Source organism: Coregonus lavaretus, assembly GCF_964263955.1.
Source record: "Coregonus lavaretus genome assembly, chromosome: 25".
NCBI classification, from domain to species: domain Eukaryota; kingdom Metazoa; phylum Chordata; class Actinopteri; order Salmoniformes; family Salmonidae; genus Coregonus; species Coregonus lavaretus.
The window spans coordinates 42,692,321-42,711,534 of record NC_140012.1 but is presented as its reverse complement, the minus strand read 5'-3'; the positions used below and the strand labels follow the sequence as shown (position 1 = coordinate 42,711,534).

The window sequence follows — 19,214 nt, the reverse complement described above, 5'->3', positions numbered from 1 at the left end:
TTAACCGTTTCATAATTACAGTACAACTGCATTTTTGGAGATGTGAATTAAATATTTGAATTGTAATTGTGATGTTTCAGCGGAGCGGTGAGTGTGTAATTGTGCACTACTTACGCATTCAGGCGGTCTGCAATACTTTGCCACGCTTTTTCTCTTTGCTTTATCACTGTGGCGGTGTTGCCTTTCTTCTTAATTATATCTTTTACCTCCTCGTATGCCTCCATGAGGATTTGTGCTTCCGACGGGGAAAAGTACGCGGCTCTAGTTGCCATGGTAAATCAGTTAATCTGTGATCTGTGGCGGGGTCTATTTGAGTGAGCCGTGAGCGCGCACCTATCCAGGATTGGTTTCACCTGGCTTAATGAATCCGTGTCTGCTCATCCTGGCTTGGTCTTTGTGCAACCAATTAAGCCTGGACGCACATGTTTTGGCTTCATTGAGCTCAGCTGAGTCATTTATCCCGGATGTCTTAATTCTACTTTTGTGCAACAGGCCCCTGGCCAAGATAAAGCAAAGCAGTGCGATAAAAACAACAACACAGAGTTACATATGGGGTAAAACAAAATATAAAGTCAAAAATACATATACAGTGTGTGCAAATGTAGCAAGTTATGGAGGTATGGCAATAAATAGGCCATAGTGCAAAATAATTACAATTAATATTAACACTGGAATGATAGATGTGCAAAAGAAAAGATGATGTGCAAATAGAGATACTGGGGTGCAAATTAGCAAAATAAGTAACAATATGGGGATGAGGTAGTTGGGTGGGCTAATTTCAGATTGGCTGTGTACAGGTGCAGTGATCGGTAAGGTGCTCTGACAACTGATGCTTAAAGTTAGTGAGGGAGATAAGCGTCTCCAGCTTCAGAGATTTTAGTCCTAGGCCTAGGCCTATTTAGTTTAGCGTCACTTATATAAAAGTATGCGTTAAATGGCTTGACAGAAATGGTAGCAGAAGGTGAATGTGTGACTTTGTTGCACACATATCCAGATGATGCAGCGTCCCATTTTGTGCCCACGGCTGTTGGTGTGATCGAGGCGTCAGGTTTTTGATTGAAGTGATTAGTGGAATTAAGATCAAGCCCCACCCCCAGCATGCAGAAGTGACGTCAACGCGTTTATATAAAAGTCGTCTGAGGAGAGGATTTGTTGTTGTGCGCTTGATACGATCGGAGTTGCAATAAAGACAGCTTTCAAACGGGAAAATGCTCACGAGTTGGAAGATCGTTGTTCCTTTGCTCGCGGTGGCATTCATGGTGGCGAGCGCCAGTGGGATGCCGGGGGGCGTTACGGACGCAGATATGAATGACCGAGAGACCAGAGACGCACTGCAGTTCGCCGTGGTCGAATACAACAAGGGAACAAACGACCTGTATGTTAGGCAGGTTGCGAAGGTTATCAAGGCTCAGCAACAGGTCAGTCCCTTTTACATATCCTTTCATTAGTTGAATGGAGACTGTTGGTGGTTCATTGTATAGCGTAGTTTCCTCATTTTTCGTTCCGCGGTTCAAATGTAGTAATTTAGGGTGCGTTCATAAATTCACTGACTACCTTCTTACTAACGCGCGACACTTGTCGAATATGACGGGTGCCAGGAAACATCGGCAATAAAACGTAATAAATTGTTGGTAGCAGTACAGTTAGTCACCATCGCTCTAGATAACATGACAGCAGCCTACCCAGCTCTGCTAGGCAGTGGGGTGAAAATACTTTAAAGTACTACTTTAGTCGTTTTTTTTCTGGGGTATCTGTACTTTCCTGTTTGACTACTTTTACTCCTCTAAATTCCAAAATAGTACATTATTTTCTTTTTCCCTGACACCCAAAAGTGCTCGTTACATTTCAAATGCTTAGTAGTGATTAGCTAGTAAATTGTTTTGTAGTGTGCCCCTGGCTATCCGTGGGGAAAAAAAGAATCGTGCCATCTGGTTCTTAAATTTATAAGGAATGTGAAATACTTTTACTCAAGTACTATTTTACTGGGTGACTTTTACTTGAGTCATTTTCTATTAAGCTATCTTTTAGTTTTACGGAAGTATAACAACTGGGTACTCTTTCCACCACTGCTAGGTTGAGTAAAATGGTCAGTGAGGTTCTCTCATTTGTCTGGAAGTAGCTAGCAAGCTAACCAACTTTATGCCTCGATCCCACCGACAGTGTCACCAGAAGTAGTCATTTCCAATAGAAGGCTGCGTTTGCCTTGCAGCGTTGCAGTGAGTTCTGTGGCGCATATGTTTGATTTAATCGAATGTATTAATCAAACTATGCGTTGATGGCTTGACAGAAATGGTAACAAAAAGTGAATGTTGGACACATATCCAGATGACGCTGCGTACCATTTTGCGCTGTTTCCTGTCGGTGTGATCGCGGCGTTAGCTTGACTGCTTCCACGTCGTTCATTTTCCATAGAATGCATAGCATTTACATTATTACATTTACGTCATTTAGCAGAGGCTCTTATCCAGAGCGACTTACAAATTGGTGCATTCACCTTATGATAGCCAGTGGGACAAACACTTTACTATATATATATATATATATATATATATAAAAAAAAAATTGTGGGGGGGGTAGAAGGATTACTTTATCCTATCCCAGGTATTCCTTAAAGAGGTGGGGTTTCAAGTGTCTCCGGAAGGTGGACATAGCCACTTGTTATGGAGACATAGCCACTTGTTGATTATCCCCTACATAATTGGTGACGAGTGGAGACCATGGGATCCTATTGTCGGGAGTAAACATGCTAGGACTAATGTGATTTATAAGATGCTCAGTTGACCATTATGCAGTGGAGAACTTCTCATTTCTAAACCATAGTCGTCTGCACTTTTATTTTAAGACCACAGCGTTATTTCAGTTCTACCCATCGAAATGGAATCACTAGAACAGGTTCCTCATTCAAGTCAATTGGTCCCTCCATACAAGTAAGTTGGGTGATTTCTAGTTCCATGGTCTGACGCGCTGACCCATCCTCTCTACAGGTGGTAGCAGGGATGAAGTACATCTTCACAGTGCGGATGGTCAGGACCCTGTGCAGGAAGAGAGGCATGGTGAAGGACTGCGCCGTGCATAAGGACCCGACTGCGGTAAGGACCACTATGCTAGCCTGGTCCCAGATCGGTTTGTGCTCAACAGACTGGCTCTAAATCTCAGTGCTTCCTATATGTCCGGTTAATGAATGGTTATTTTTTTAAGTTTATAACATGTTAATAATTTAGGCTATTGATAAACTACTTTTAAACCATTTGTAAATCCTACTTGTACTGTGTTACCCACTTCACTATTGAAGCAGTATTGAGTTAGATGTTACAAAATGCTTTGTTTGCAAAGCTAAGGATCAGTTCAGTTGACATATTTATAGACTGTGTGCAGCTTTTGGCAGTGTTCAAGAGCATCAAAACCGTGATGCATTGTGGGTACATTTTGACTGACTACTCTACAAATAATAAATAGTAGTTTATGATGCAAGGTGATTTGTAGCTCAGGCAGTCAGATACAATGCTGGCTGAAATGTTGATCAAGCCCTTTGTCTAGTGTTATGCTTGCTGAAAGGGTGTGATCATGCCAACTCGTGCTGTCTCCTCAGGCCTACCAGTGCATCTTTGAGGTGTGGAGCCGCCCCTGGCTGAACGCTATCCTGTTGACCAAGAATGAGTGCAAGCCGTAAAGACCCAATGGAGAGAAGACTTCAATTACATTTTAGTCATTTAGCAGACGCTCTTATCAATGTCTAGTCTTCCCAATAACAGTATGTATTACTAGTGGTGTTAGTCTTACCAATGCAGTTCAACCTCCTCTGACTACATCATAGACAAGAATCCAATGAATAATTTTTGAACTTACTGCATTCCCACACTAATATAGCACTTAATAAGAACTGCTGTCTTAAATTGAGTATTTAACTGACGGTTTGTAAACGCTATGCAACAGTTTAACTAAATAAAGAAATGGTTTGCAACACTTCCATGTGTCTTGGTGGCTCCAAACTTTTTCAATTTAAGAATGATGGAGGCCACTGTGTTCTTGGGGACTGTCAATTCTGCAGGCATTTTTTGGTACCCATCCCCAGATCTGTGCCTCGACAATCCTGTCTCGGAGCTCTATGGACAATTCCTTCGACCTCATGGCTTGGTTTTTGCTCTGACATGCACTGTCAACTGTGGGACCTTTATATAGACAGGTGTGTGCCTTTCCAAATCATGTCCAATCAATTGAATTTACTACAGGTGGACTCAACCAAGTTTTAGAAACCTCTCAAGGATGAGCAATGGAAACCGCATGCACCGGAGCACAATTTCGAGTCTCATAGCAAAGGATCTGAATACTTATGTGAATAAGGTATCTATTTTTATAAATTAGAAAACATGTCTAAAGCTGTTGCTTTGTCATTGTGGGGTAGTGTGTAGATGAGTAAATTATTTAACCTATTTTAGAATAAGGCTGTAATGTGGAAAAAGTGAAGGGGTCTGAATACTTTACGAATGCACTTGGTCTTGCTCATTTTATATTTCATTACAGCTGCAAGTCTCTTGGGCTATGTCTCTATAAGCTTGGCACATCTAGCCACTGTGGTTTTTGCCCATTCTTCAAGGCAAAACTGCTCCAGCTCCTTCAAGTTGGATGGGTTCCGCTGGTGTACAGCGGAACCCATCCAATTGGATTGAGGTCTGGATTCTCAATTGGATTGAGGTCTGGCTTTGACTAGGCCATTCCAAGACATTTAAATGATTCCCCTTAAACCACCCGAATGTTGCTTTAGCAGTATGCTTAGGGTCATTGTCCTGCTGGAAGGTGAACCTCCATCCCAGTCTCAAATCTCTGGAAGACTGAAACAGGTTTCCCTCAAGAATTTCCCTGTGTTTTGCGCCATCCATAATTTCTTCAATTCTGACCAGTTTCCCAGTCCCTGCCGATGGGGAAAAACATCCCCACAGCATGATGCTGCCACCACCATGCTTCACTGTGGGGATGGTGTTCTCGGGATGAGAGGTGTTGGGTTTGCGCCAGACATGGCGTTTTCCTTGACGGCCAAAAAGCTCAATTCTAGTCTCATCTGACCAGAGTATCTTCTTCCATATGTTTGGGGAGGCTCCCACATGCCTTTTGGCGTACACCAAAAAATTTGTATTTAAGCAATGGCTTTTTTTCTGCCCACTCTTCTGTAAAGCCCATCTCTGTGGAGTGTACGGCTTCAAATTAAATTTTATTTGCCACATGCGCCGAATACAACAGGTGTAGACATTACTGTGAAATGCTTACTTACAGCCCTTAACCAACAATGCATTTTTTTTTTTTATAAAAAAGTAAAATAAAACGGTGTTGAGAAAAGAGCAGAAGTAAAATATAATAACAGTAGGGAGGCTATATACAGGGGAGTACCAGTGCAGAGTCAATGTGCGGGGGCACTGGCTAGTTGAGGTAATATGTACATGTGGGTAGAGTTAAAGTGACTATGCATAAATAATTAAGAGTAGCAGCAGCGTAGAAATATGGGGTGGGGGGGGCAGTGCAAATAGTCCGGGTAGCCATTTGATTAGCTGTTCAGGAGTCTTTTTGCTTGGGGGTAGATGCTGTTGAGAAGCCTTTTGGACCTAGACTTGGCGCTCCGGTACCGCTTGCCGTGCGGTAGCAGAGGGAAGTCTATGACTAGGGTGGCTGGAGTCTTTGACAATGTTGAGGGCCTTCCTCTGATACCGCCTGGTATAGAGATCCTGGATGGCAGGAAGCTTGGCCCCAGTGATGTACTGGGCCATAAACACTACCCTCTGTAGTGCCTTGCGGTCAGAGGCCGAGCAGTTGCCATACCAGGCAGTGATGCAACCAGTCAGGATGCTCTCGATGGTGCAGCTGTATAACTTTTTGAGGATCTGAGCACCCATGCCAAATATTTTCAGTCTCCTGAGGGGGAATAGGCTTTGTCGTGCCCTCTTCACGACTGTCTTTGTGTGTTTGGACCATGATAGTTTGATGTGGACACCAAGGAACTTGAAGCTCTCAACCTGTTCCACTACAGCCCCGTCGATGAGAATGGGGGCATGCTCAGTCCTCTTTTTTTCCCCCCTGTAGTCCACAATCATCTTCTTTGTCTTGGTCAAGTTGAGGGAGAGGTTGTTATCCTGGCACCACACGGCCAGGTCTCTGACGACCTCCCTATAGGCTCTCATCGTTGTCGGTGATCAGGCCTACCACTGTTGTGTCGTCAGCAAACCTAATGATGGTGTTGGAGTCGTGCCTGGCCATGCAGTTATGGGTGAACAGGGAGTACAGGAGGGGACTGAGCACGCACCCCTGAGGGGCCCTCGTGTTGAGGATCAGCGTGGCAGATGTGTTGTTACCTACCCTTACCACCGGGGGGCGGCCTGTCAGGAAGTCCAGGATCCAGTTGCAGAGGGAGGTGTTAAGTCCCAGGATCCTTAGCTTAATGATGAGCTTTGAGGGCACTATGGTGTTGAATGCTGAGCTGTAGTCAATGAATAGCATTCTCACGTAGGTTTTCCTCTTGTCCAGGTGGGAAAGGGCAGTGTGGAGTGCAATAGAGATTGCATCATCTGTGGATCTGTTGGGGCGGTATGCAAATTGGAGTGGGTCTAGAGTTTCTGGGATAATAGTGTTGATGTGAGCGATGACCAGCACTTCATGGCTACAGACGTCAGTGCTATGGGTCGGTAGATCATGAATGAGTCACATTGACCACAGAACCCACAGAGGCGTTCCCAGACAGATCATGAATGAGTCACATTGACCACAGAACCCACAGAGGCGTTCCCAGACAGATCATGAATGAGTCACATTGACCACAGAACCCACAGAGGCGTTCCCAGACAGATCATGAATGCACTAACCGTAAGTCACTCTGGATAAGAGCGTCTGCTAAATGACTAAAATTGACAAATGGAAATGTAAGCACAAAATCTTACAACACAGCAGATCACCATTTTTGTTAGTTGAACATGAGGTCAATCTAAACTGCTGACCATCTCAAACCTCTCTGTCTCAGTGGATTCTCCATCTTTGAACCAGGCTACTAAATCAAATCAAATCACATTTGATTTGTTACATGCGCCGAATACAACAGGTGTAGACCTTTTCTCAGTTGGCCTAGACCCACTGTTGACCAGGCTCTCCAGTCTGCTTCTATTGTTTCACAGAAAACCTTTATTGACCTTAAATTAGTAATGAATGCAGGTTAAAAAAAATATTGTTTTCTAGAGCCCACAAAACTGATTTTATGATTTAAGCATATGTACCTTGGATGGATGATGATCGTGTCCCTGCTTACAAATATTTGGGCCTTTTGAATAGACGATAAGCTGTTAAAAAGCATTATTGATGAGTTAACTAAGAAGCTGAGAATAAAAAAATGGGCTTCTTCTACAGAAACGGGTCATGACTCTCACTAAATAGTAGAATTCAGATCACTCAGTTGACGTTCCTTCCTGTCCTAGACTATGACGACATCATCTACATAAATGCAGCTGCCACTTCATTAAAGCCGTTAAATCCAGTGTACCACAGGGAACTTAGTTTTATAACAGGTGACAGGTTTTGCTCTCATCGCTGCATGCTCTATCAGAAAGTAGGATGGCCCTCTGACCTCACGTAGGTCGAAATACTGCATTTTATTCATTTATAAACCCCTTTTGCAAAACCTCCCACATTACCAGACGTCTTTACTTACCCATAGAAGTACCAGTTACCATACCCCCTTCATTACCAGATGTCTTTACATACCCATAGAAGTACCAGTTACCATACCCCCACATTACCAGACGTCTTTACTTACCCATAGAAGTACCAGTTACCATACCCCCACATTACCTGACGTCTTTACTTACCCATAGAAGTACCAGTTACCATACCCCCACATTACCAGATGTCTTTACATACCCATAGAAGTACCAGTTAGTTTCCATATCCCCACATTACCTGACGTCTTTACATACCCATAGAAGTACCAGTTAGTTTCCATACCCCCACATTACCAGATGTCTTTACATACCCATAGAAGTACCAGTTAGTTTCCATATCCCCACATTACCTGACGTCTTTACATACCCATAGAAGTACCAGTTAGTTTCCATACCCCCACATTACCAGATGTCTTTACATACCCATAGAAGTACCAGTTAGTTTCCATACCCCCACATTACCAGATGTCTTTACATACCCATAGAAGTACCAGTTACCATACCCCCACATTACCTGATGTCTTTACATACCCATAGAAGTACCAGTTTCCATACCCCCATATTACCTCACGTCTTTACATACCCATAGAAGTACCAGTTACCATACCCCCACATTACCTGATGTCTTTACATACCCATAGAAGTACCAGTTTCCATACCCCCATATTACCTCACGTCTTTACATACCCATAGAAGTACCAGTTACCATACCCCCATATTACCTCACGTCTTTACATACCCATAGAAGTACCAGTTTCCATACCCCCATATTACCAGATGTCTTTACATACCCATAGAAGTACCAGTTTCCATACCCCCACATTACCTGACGTCTTTACATAACCATAGAAGTACCAGTTACCCAACCCCACATTACCTGACGTCTTTACATACCCATAGAAGTACCAGTTACCATACCCCCACATTACCAGACATCTTTACTTACCCATAGAAGTACCAGTTACCATACCCCCACATTACCAGATGTCTTTACATACCCATAGAAGTACCAGTTAGTTTCCATACCCCCACATTACCTGATGTCTTTACATCCCCATAGAAGTACCAGTTAGTTTCCATACCCCCACATTACCTGATGTCTTTACATCCCCATAGAAGTACCAGTTAGTTTCCAAACCAGATCACAGGGATGCTAACTGCTAACTCTGTTGCTACAGACTTAAGACTTAGATTTTACTGAGTTACAGTTCATATAAGGAAATCAGTCAATTGGAATAAATTAATTAGTCCCTAATCTATAGATTTCAAATGACTGGGAATACAGTTATACATATATGTTGGTGAGAGATACCTTTAAAAAAAAGTAGGGACGTGGATCAGAAAACCAGTCAGTATCTGGTGTGACCATTTGCCTCTCCTTTGCAAAGAGTTGATCAGGCTGTTGATTGTGGCCTGTGGAATGTTGTCCCACTCCTCTTCAATGACTGCGCGAAGTTGCTGGATATTGGCAGGAACTTGAACACGCTGTCGTACACATTGATCCAGAGCATCCCAAACATGCTCAATGGGTGACATGTCTGGTGAGTATGCAGGCCATGGAAGAAATGGGACATTTTCAGCTTCCAGGAATTGTGTACAGATCCTTGTGACATGGGGCAGTGCATTATCATGCTGAAACAGGAGGTGATGGCGGCAGATGAATGGCACGACAATGGGCCTCAGGATCTCGTCACGGTATCTCTGTGCATTCAAATTGCCATTCATCAAATGTGTGCACATAACCTGAGAGAAATAAGCTTTTTGTGCGTATGGAACATTTCTGGGATCTTTTATTTCAGCTCATGAAACATGGGACCAACACTTTACATGTTGCTTTTACATTTTTGTTCAGTATAGTTTCTTTGCACCCCATGTATGGAACAATCTTCAGATTGTCTTTTCGGGCAGTTCAGAGTGTTGAAGAGGACCTCTTTGCTGAAGAATGGAATTGTTTTTCATGAGTGTGTTTTATTATAATTATTTTTATTTTCTGGTGTATTTAATGTGAGTAATTGGTCTCAATGGGACTCCTTCTTAAAATAAAATTAAAATAATAATCTGTTTGTTTCCACAGCAGTCGATTTCCCTCCCGTAACTCAGAAAGTAAAGTGCTGGTTGTTGAAGTAACAGTTAGGGCCGTGGACAGACCTTTTGACGGGCAGTTGCTCAAAGTGAAAAAAGGGTACCCCCCCCCCCCCCCTAAAAATACAAAATTAACAAGCTAGCTTGTTTTACAGTTGGATGAGTGTGTTTTTGTAGAAAATAAAGGCCTATGCTAAAAAAAACAAACATATGCAAACATTTCTGTACAGTAGAGAATTATTAGGAATTTAAGACAAAAGTCGTCTTTTGTTGTTAGTTTATGTTTAGGGTGCCCCCTTTTTTGACTTTGAGCGCCTGCCGTCAAAAGGTCTGTGCATGGCCCTGCTCAAAAAGTAGCCACTACTCAAATTAGGCCCAGCTCTGGTCACCGGTAGCTTCTGCCTGCTCAAATTAGGCCCAGCTCTGGTCACCGGTAGCTTCTGCCTGCTCAAATTAGGCCCAGCTCTGGTCACCGGTAGCTTCTGCCTGCTCAAATTAGGCCCAGCTCTGGTCACCGGTAGCTTCTGCCTGCAGGAAGAGTCCAGTGAATGCTCGTGGAGGTGGAAAAGGAGCGGGGAAGGGGCATTCATTACCCGCCCCCCCATTTTGTTGAAATTAGCTAGTTTAATGGACAATTCTTTACATTTAACCCGCCAAGGTCAATGTCCGCTCCCCCGAGGAAATTCAATTAGCATAATAAAAATATCCCCATAAAAATCTGTCAGTTTAAGCTAGAGATCTTTTTTTTTTGTTGCATTGGATGCGTCTCAATCCACAGCATCCGCCCATGTAACACTTCCCAATCTGCAGTGAAAGGTGACAGAGCTAGAGCTGTGTTTGTCAGACCATGAGACATCCCGATAATCAGTCTTCTCACAAAATCGTCTGAACGGTTTGGCCTACAAACTATTATGACCTCTCTATGGAAAGATGACTCTCTCATCCATTTTGCTCTACGACCCCCACAAGCGTCTTGGGACTCGTCTGAAGTCGGTACAGCCGATCTGCCAACTTCTTTCTGTAGCGTCCAAACAGTTTGGGCTACACACTGATATGACCCCTCTGTGCAAAGGTGAGACTCTCACCTCACCTCATCACTCTGTGGAAAAGTGTTTTGCTCTAGGATGCCGACAGGCCTCACAAGACTCGTCTGAAGGTCCCCTGGTACCAGTTGAAAAAATTAATGAAAGTATATACAGTGGGGAAAAAATGTTTTAGTCAGCCACCAATTGTGCAAGTTCTCCCACTAAAAAAGATGAGAGAGGCCTGTAATTTTCATCATAGGTACACGTCAACTATGACAGACAAATTGAGGAAAAAAAATCCAGAAAATCAAATTGTAGGATTTTTTATGAATTTATTTGCAAATTATGGTGGAAAAAAAGTATTTGGTCACCTACAAACAAGCAAGATTTCTGGCTCTCACAGACCTGTAACTTCTTCTTTAAGAGGCTCCTCTGTCCTCCACTCGTTACCTGTATTAATGGCACCTGTTTGAACTTGTTATCAGTATAAAAGACACCTGTCCACAACCTCAAACAGTCACACTCCAAACTCCACTATGGCCAAGACCAAAGAGCTGTCAAAGGACACCAGAAACAAAATTGTAGACCTGCACCAGGCTGGGAAGACTGAATCTGCAATAGGTAAGCAGCTTGGTTTGAAGAAATCAACTGTGGGAGCAATTATTAGGAAATGGAAGACATACAAGACCACTGATAATCTCCCTCGATCTGGGGCTCCACGCAAGATCTCACCCCGTGGGGTCAAAATGATCACAAGAATGGTGAGCAAAAATCCCAGAACCACACGGGGGGACCTAGTGAATGACCTGCAGAGAGCTGGGACCAAAGTAACAAAGCCTACCATCAGTAACACACTACGCCGCCAGGGACTCAAATCCTGCAGTGTCAGACGTGTCCCCCTGCTTAAGCCAATACATGTCCAGGCCCGTCTGAAGTTTGCTAGAGTGCATTTGGATGATCCAGAAGAGGATTGGGAGAATGTCATATGGTCAGATGAAACCAAAATATAACTTTTTGGTAAAAACTCAACTTGTCGTGTTTGGAGGACAAAGAATGCTGAGTTGCATCCAAAGAACACCATACCTACTGTGAAGCATGGGGGTGGAAACATCATGCTTTGGGGCTGTTTTTCTGCAAAGGGACCAGGACGACTGATCCATGTAAAGGAAAGAATGAATGGGGCCATGTATCGTGAGAATTTGAGTGAAAACCTCCTTCCATCAGCAAGGGCATTGAAGATGAAACGTGGCTGGGTCTTTCAGCATGACAATGATCCCAAACACACCGCCCGGGCAACGAAGGAGTGGCTTCGTAAGAAGCATTTGAAGGTCCTGGAGTGGCCTAGCCAGTCTCCAGATCTCAACCCCATAGAAAATCTTTGGAGGGAGTTGAAAGTCTGTGTTGGCCAGCGACAGCCCCAAAACATCACTGCTCTAGAGGAGATCTGCATGGAGGAATGGGCCAAAATACCAGCAACAGTGTGTGAAAACCTTGTGAAGACTTACAGAAAACGTTTGACCTGTGTCATTGCCAACAAAGGGTATATAACAAAGTATTGAGAAACTTTTGTTATTGACCAAATACTTATTTTCCACCATAATTTGCAAATAAATGTATAAAAAATCCTTATTATTACAGGCCTCTCATCTTTTTAAGTGGGAGAACTTGCACAATTGGTGGCTGACTAAATACTTTTTTCCCCCACTGTATATACACCTGTTCTGAAAGGCCCCAGAGTCTGCAACACCACTAAGCAAGGGGCACCACCAAGCAAGCGGCACCATGAAGACCAAGGAGCTCTCCAAACAGGTCAGGGACAAAGTTGTTGAGAAGTACAGATCAAGGTTGGGTTATAAAAAAATATCTGAAACTTTGAACATCCCACGGAGCACCATTAAATCCATTATTAAAAAATTGAAAGAATATGGCACCACAACAAACCTGCCAAGAGAGGGCCGCCCACCAAAACTCATGGACCAGGCAAGAAGGGCATTAATCAGAGAGGCAACAAAGAGACCAAAGACAACCCTGAAAGAGCTGCAAAGCTACACAGCGGAGATTGGAGTATCTGTCCATAGATCCACTTTAAGCCGTACACTCTACAGAGCTGGGCTTTACGGAAGAGTGGCCAGAAAAAAGCCATTGCTTAAAGAAAACAATAAGCAAACACACTTGGTACTCTGGTAAAATGAGACTAAAATTGAGCTTTTTGGCCATCAAGGAAAACGCTATGTCTGGCGCAAACCCAACACCTCTCATCACCCCGAGAACACCATCCCCACAGTGAAGCATGGTGGTGGCAGCATCATGGTATAGAGATCCTGGATGGCAGGAAGCTTGGCCCCAGTGATGTACTGGGCCATAAACACTACCCTCTGTAGTGCCTTGCGGTCAGAGGCCGAGCAGTTGCCATACCAGGCAGTGATGCAACCAGTCAGGATGCTCTCGATGGTGCAGCTGTATAACTTTTTGAGGATCTGAGCACCCATGCCAAATATTTTCAGTCTCCTGAGGGGGAATAGACCAGCACTTCATGGCTACAGACGTCAGTGCTATGGGTCGGTAGATCATGAATGAGTCACATTGACCACAGAACCCACAGAGGCGTTCCCAGACAGATCATGAATGAGTCACATTGACCACAGAACCCACAGAGGCGTTCACAGACAGATCATGAATGCACTAACTGTAAGTCACTCTGGATAAGAGCGTCTGCTAAATGACTAAAATTGACAAATGGAAATGTAAGCACAAAATCTTACAACACAGCAGATCACCATTTTTGTTAGTTGAACATGAGGTCAATCTAAACTGCTGACCATCTCAAACCTCTCTGTCTCAGTGGATTCTCCATCTTTGAACCAGGCTACTAAATCAAATCAAATCACATTTGATTTGTTACATGCGCCGAATACAACAGGTGTAGACCTTTTCTCAGTTGGCCTAGACCCACTGTTGACCAGGCTCTCCAGTCTGCTTCTATTGTTTCACAGAAAACCTTTATTGACCTTAAATTAGTAATGAATGCAGGTTTTAAAAAATATTGTTTTCTAGAGCCCACAAAACTGATTTTATGATTTAAGCATATGTACCTTGGATGGATGATGATCGTGTCCCTGCTTACAAATATTTGGGCCTTTTGAATAGACGATAAGCTGTTAAAAAGCATTATTGATGAGTTAACTAAGAAGCTGAGAATAAAAAATGGGCTTCTTCTACAGAAACGGGTCATGACTCTCACTAAATAGTAGAATTCAGATCATTCAGTTGACGTTCCTTCCTGTCCTAGACTATGACGACATCATCCACATGAATGCAGCTGCCACTTCATTAACGCCGTTAAATCCAGTGTACCATAGGAAACTTAGTTTTATAACAGGTGACAGGTTGTGCTCTCATCGCTGCAAGCTCTAACAGAAAGTAGGATGGCCCTTTGACCTCACGTAGGTCGAAACACTGCATTTTATTCATTTATAAACCCCTTTTGCAAAACCTCCCACATTACCTGACGTCTTTACATACCCATAGAAATACCAGTTTCCATACCCCCACATTACCTGACGTCTTTACATACCCATAGAAGTACCAGTTTCCATACCCCCACATTACCTGACGTCTTTACATACCCATAGAAGTACCAGTTAGTTTCCATACCCCCACATTACAATCTGGATAATAACAGAAATAAGATCATAAGGCTAGAGAAATATATCGACAAATATTACTACAACAAGCAACACCCAAACATGACAGAAGACAAGCGTGGAGAGCCGATCCCCAAAAGAAAACGCGACTCATCGACAGATACAGATGATATATGCTTTTCACCACTGGGTATGGTAAGTGTGGAAAGCGACCTGTTGAAGTCGATAAATGACAAATTGGGCATATTAGAATTGGTCAGTAAAGACGTAAAAGAGTTGAAAGCGAGTCTTCAAATGAGTGACGAAAAAGCTTTGGTAATGGAGAAAGAAACCAAAGAAATAAAAGTGACAGTCTCTAAAATGGAAACGGACGTTAGGGAATTAAAAAAGGAGAACAATCTTATGAGAGAAGCCTTACTAGACATCCAAACTAGATCGATGAGGGAAAATCTAGTACTTACGGGTATTCAGGAAAAGGAGGGAGAAATAACAGAGAATATTATGAAGGACTTCCTGCATACAGCGCTACAAATCCCACTCGAGGCTGTCGATAAAATCCAACTAGAACGTGTACATCGTTTCGGAAAAAGAGGACAGAAATATGAGCGCCCAATCGTTGCCAAATTTGCTTTTTTTAAGGACAAAGCTATGGTGAAAAGCCTGGGAAAAAGACTTGCTGGCACGAAAATAGGCATGAATGATCAGTTCCCGAGGGAGATTGTAGAAAGGCGCAAAGTTCTGTATCCAATCTTCAAGGAAAACAGATTAAAAGGGAAACGTGTTGCACTAGTGGTGGATAAATTATATATTGACAACCAAATGTTCAGAGACACAAAGACTACTCCATGGCTATTCTAAAAGTTGTAATAGAGGAGTCAAATATTGGAGCACCTGATACTAGCAATGATAGGGATTGTAATATTAAATAACATTTATAGTAAGTATAGTATTTTATAAATGGATAAAACGATATAACAAGCAGAATAATACATCTTTATATACAAATAATTAGAACATGGCTTTTTTGGCGGGAGGTTGTTGTTTTGGCGGATGGTTGTTGTGGTTGGTCCTGTGTTCTCCCTGGCGTCCTTTCCCCCTTGCCGCAGATGTGGATGCGGGTGCGTTTGCACGCTCGGCCCATTTCTTCCGCAGTCAACCATGTGGTGTGCATTTTTGTGTTTGAAAAGGTGCGGCGTTAAGTGAGTGAGAGGGGAAATGGTTGCATATCCCAGAGCCGACCGGGGGTCTATGAACAGGGGTACTGAGAGAGAGAGCTTTCAATTTTGTGTAGATGAGGGATATACATTTTTAAATATAGTATACATCTAATCTAATTATTCATTGTCCTATCATGATGGAAAGATCCCTAACCCTATAACCTGGACACCCACCTGAGCGACCCATACACCAAAGAGAAGTTCCCATCTATTTTATGGACCTGCTGTGAATATGCAGCCTAAACAGAGAAATAAATGCGGTCAGAGACCTACTTGAGCAGCACCGCCCCCTCAAGATTCTGAGCCTGCCTGGCAGGGTTGGTCCTACAAAGCCAGAGCCCCCTGATGGGAGAGCAAAATATACAAGGAAATTCTCAAAGCTGCTAATGAGAACCTTGACGACCTTTTACCTAGCCGGTGGGGATTCCGGTGGGGTACGCCCACCCAGGTAGTGGCAGTGCTGGCAACACTGGCTGCAGTAACCCATGGGGAGGGGGTCACACTCGGACAATCAGAGAGGGGGTTTATCATTGTGGCCCAGGTGGCACAAAACAATCAAAGGTCTGACCGCATGGAGATGCTTGGGAAAATGGTTACAACAGGGGATCAGAGTGTTTGTGTCTCAGGTGAAGAGGGTGGATCTGATCTCCATCACCCAGGACTTGACATAGATTAAGTAGATTAATCAAATCTCACATTGTTATCAATTTCTGCTCAATCTTGCATGCTTTCTCAATCAGCTTTAACTGTATGTGCACTCGTAGATCAAGTTATTTCTCGAGTTGGGCTCTGGGATATAACAGCCGTTGAGTATCGGATTTTATGGTGGATTGTGGAGGGGGGGGGGTTGAGTGTGTTGGAGTATGTGAGTATGTGCGTGTGTGCTGGTCTGGCATCTGTTGTGGGGGGGGTGGGGATGTTGGGAGGGGGGGGGGTATGGGATGGACCGCGGGAATTATTTGCTAGGATAATAATTGCTTGTCAATGAATTAAATGTAATACAATGGCAATCCTGGTTATATGTTAGAATCCTATGCGTGAACTGCCAACATTATTACGCATATTAATTTATAATGATGGAAAATAGGATATGCATAATAAAAATAATAATAATAGTTATATAGATATATATATATATAGAGGTGAAAGCATTGGAAATGCTTTTGGCGGTTAACCTGCTTCTGTTTTGTGGGTGGCACTGTGTGCTGTTATCGATGGATGGGTCCTGGCCTCTCGGGGCCTTAGGGATACGGAGGGACATGGGTGGGATGCTGATCACTGGGATGACGGCTCAACTTGGGATGGGGAGGGGCTTTAGCGGGGGAATTAGTGGAGAACAATTGAAGGGTTACACCTTAGCAATGCAAATATCACGGTACAGCTATATGGACACTCAATCATTACGCTATTTTTTATTGATAAATTTACAAACATATATAATGATAAATAGACTTGAAACTTGTATCTCATTATGGTGTATGGTGAAATAAGTATAGCCAGTTATAATTGTAATGGCTTAGCTGATAATAACAAAAGAAGAACAATATTTACATGGCTCAAAGAGAAGGAATATAATATCTATTGCATACAGGAAACTCATTCAACAATTCGAGATGAAGTAGCGTGGAAAAAAGAATGGGGGGGGGAAATATACTTCTCCCATGGGCAAAGAAATTCAAAAGGGGTGATGATATTAATTAATAGTAATTTCGATCCAAATGTGCAAATTGTCCAAATAGATACGCAAGGTAGATGGATTATTTTAAATATGGTATTGGACCATAAACAGATATGGCTCATTAACCTTTACGGACCAAATAATGATGATCCACAATTCTTTGACAATATATATAATAAATTATCAAGCCTGCAAGCAACTCAAGACAATATTATTATGGTGGGGGATTATAATACTGTTTTAAATAGCTCAATGGACCGAAAAGGAAATCACACCACAAACAATCACCCACATGCTCTTAAGGAAATTGTGAATGTCATGGATACATTAGAACTAGTAGATATATGGAGGCTTAAATATGCTGATCTAGTGAGATATACATGGCGGAGACTGAATCAAGCTAGTCGTCTTGACTTCTTTCTTATCTCATTCTCGTTGGCACCAAAAGTAAAAAAAAGTGTTGATAGGGGACAGAATGCGGTCGGACCATCATATAATAGGCATATACATTACTCTGACTGAATTTCCACGTGGGCGAGGATATTGGAAATTTAATCAAAGCCTATTAGATGATAATTTATTTATAATTAGAACAAAGGAATTTATAACTGACTTTTTCCAACATAACATAGGTACAGCGAATCCCCTTATTGTATGGGACAACTTTAAATGTGCCTTTAGAGGCCATGCAATTCAGTACTCATCTCGAAAACAAAAGCAATTTAGGTTAATAGAGTTTATACTAAGAAAGGAAATAGAAAGTCTAACAGAACAGATAGATGGCAATAAAAACTGTAACATAGAGGCTCAGAATAAATTAGAGGAAAAACAAAAAGAAATGGAAAAACTTATTCAAGAAAGATCAAGTGTAATATATTATAAAAATAAAGCAAACTGGATGGAATATGGGGAAAAATGCACAAAATTCTTTTTTAATCTTCAACATAGGAATGCTACCAAAAAGAACTTAATGAAACTGGTTACAATTGACGGAGTCACCCATAATTCACCTAATGATATTTTGAAGGAAGAAACAAAGTATTTTAAGCATATGTTTTCTTTTCAGTCGCCTCCATCTCCTCTAACTGAAGCTAATTGTAGAGATTTTTTTTCTATTGATAATGTCAAATTAACAGCCACACAGAAAGACTCATGTGAAGGTGAAATTACAGAGGAGGAACTTCTGGATGCAATTAAAGACTTTAAGTCCGGGAAAACTCCAGGGTTGGATGGCATACCAATCGAGGTATACCAAACCTTTTTTGATATACTAAGAGGACCGTTATTAGCATGTTTTAACCACTCCTATGTAAATGGTAGATTATCTGACACTCAAGAAGAGGGTCTGATCTCATTATTACTGAAACAGGATACAAGTGGAAAATATAAAGATCCAGTCCATTTACAAAATTGGAGGCCCCTTACACTTCAGTGTTGTGATGCAAAAATCCTAGCAAAATGTATAGCGCATAGAATTAAAAAGGTATTGTCGGATATTATTCATTCTAATCAGACAGGTTTTTTACATGGAAGATACATTGGAGATAATATAAGGCAAGTATTGGAAACAATAGAACACTATGGAAAATATGGGAAACCAGGCCTGCTATTCATAGCAGACTTCGAAAAGGCATTTGATAAAGTTCGACTGGAATTTATATATAAATGCCTGGAGCATTTCAATTTTGGAGAATCTCTTATAAAATGGGTCAAAATCATGTATAGTAACCCTAGGTGTAAAATAGTAAATAATGGCTATTTCTCAGAAAGTTTTAAACTATCAAGAGGAGTGAAACAAGGTTGTCCACTATCGGCATATCTATTTATTGTGGCCATCGAGATGTTAGCTATTAAAATCAGATCCAATAATAATATCA

General features: G+C 42.2%; 1 protein-coding gene across 1 annotated transcript; it reads left to right on the top strand.

The window, feature by feature from the left end:
• Positions 1–1,135: 1,135 nt before the first annotated feature.
• LOC311100743 (cystatin-like) lies at positions 1,136–3,963 on the top strand. Its single transcript, XM_084141705.1, has 3 exons — positions 1,136–1,418; positions 2,985–3,089; positions 3,590–3,963. The coding sequence occupies exons 1-3, from the start codon at positions 1,209–1,211 to the stop codon at positions 3,668–3,670; spliced, it is 396 nt and encodes a 131-aa protein (XP_083997831.1). The 5' UTR covers positions 1,136–1,208; the 3' UTR covers positions 3,671–3,963.
• The last annotated feature ends 15,251 nt before the right edge of the window (positions 3,964–19,214 follow it).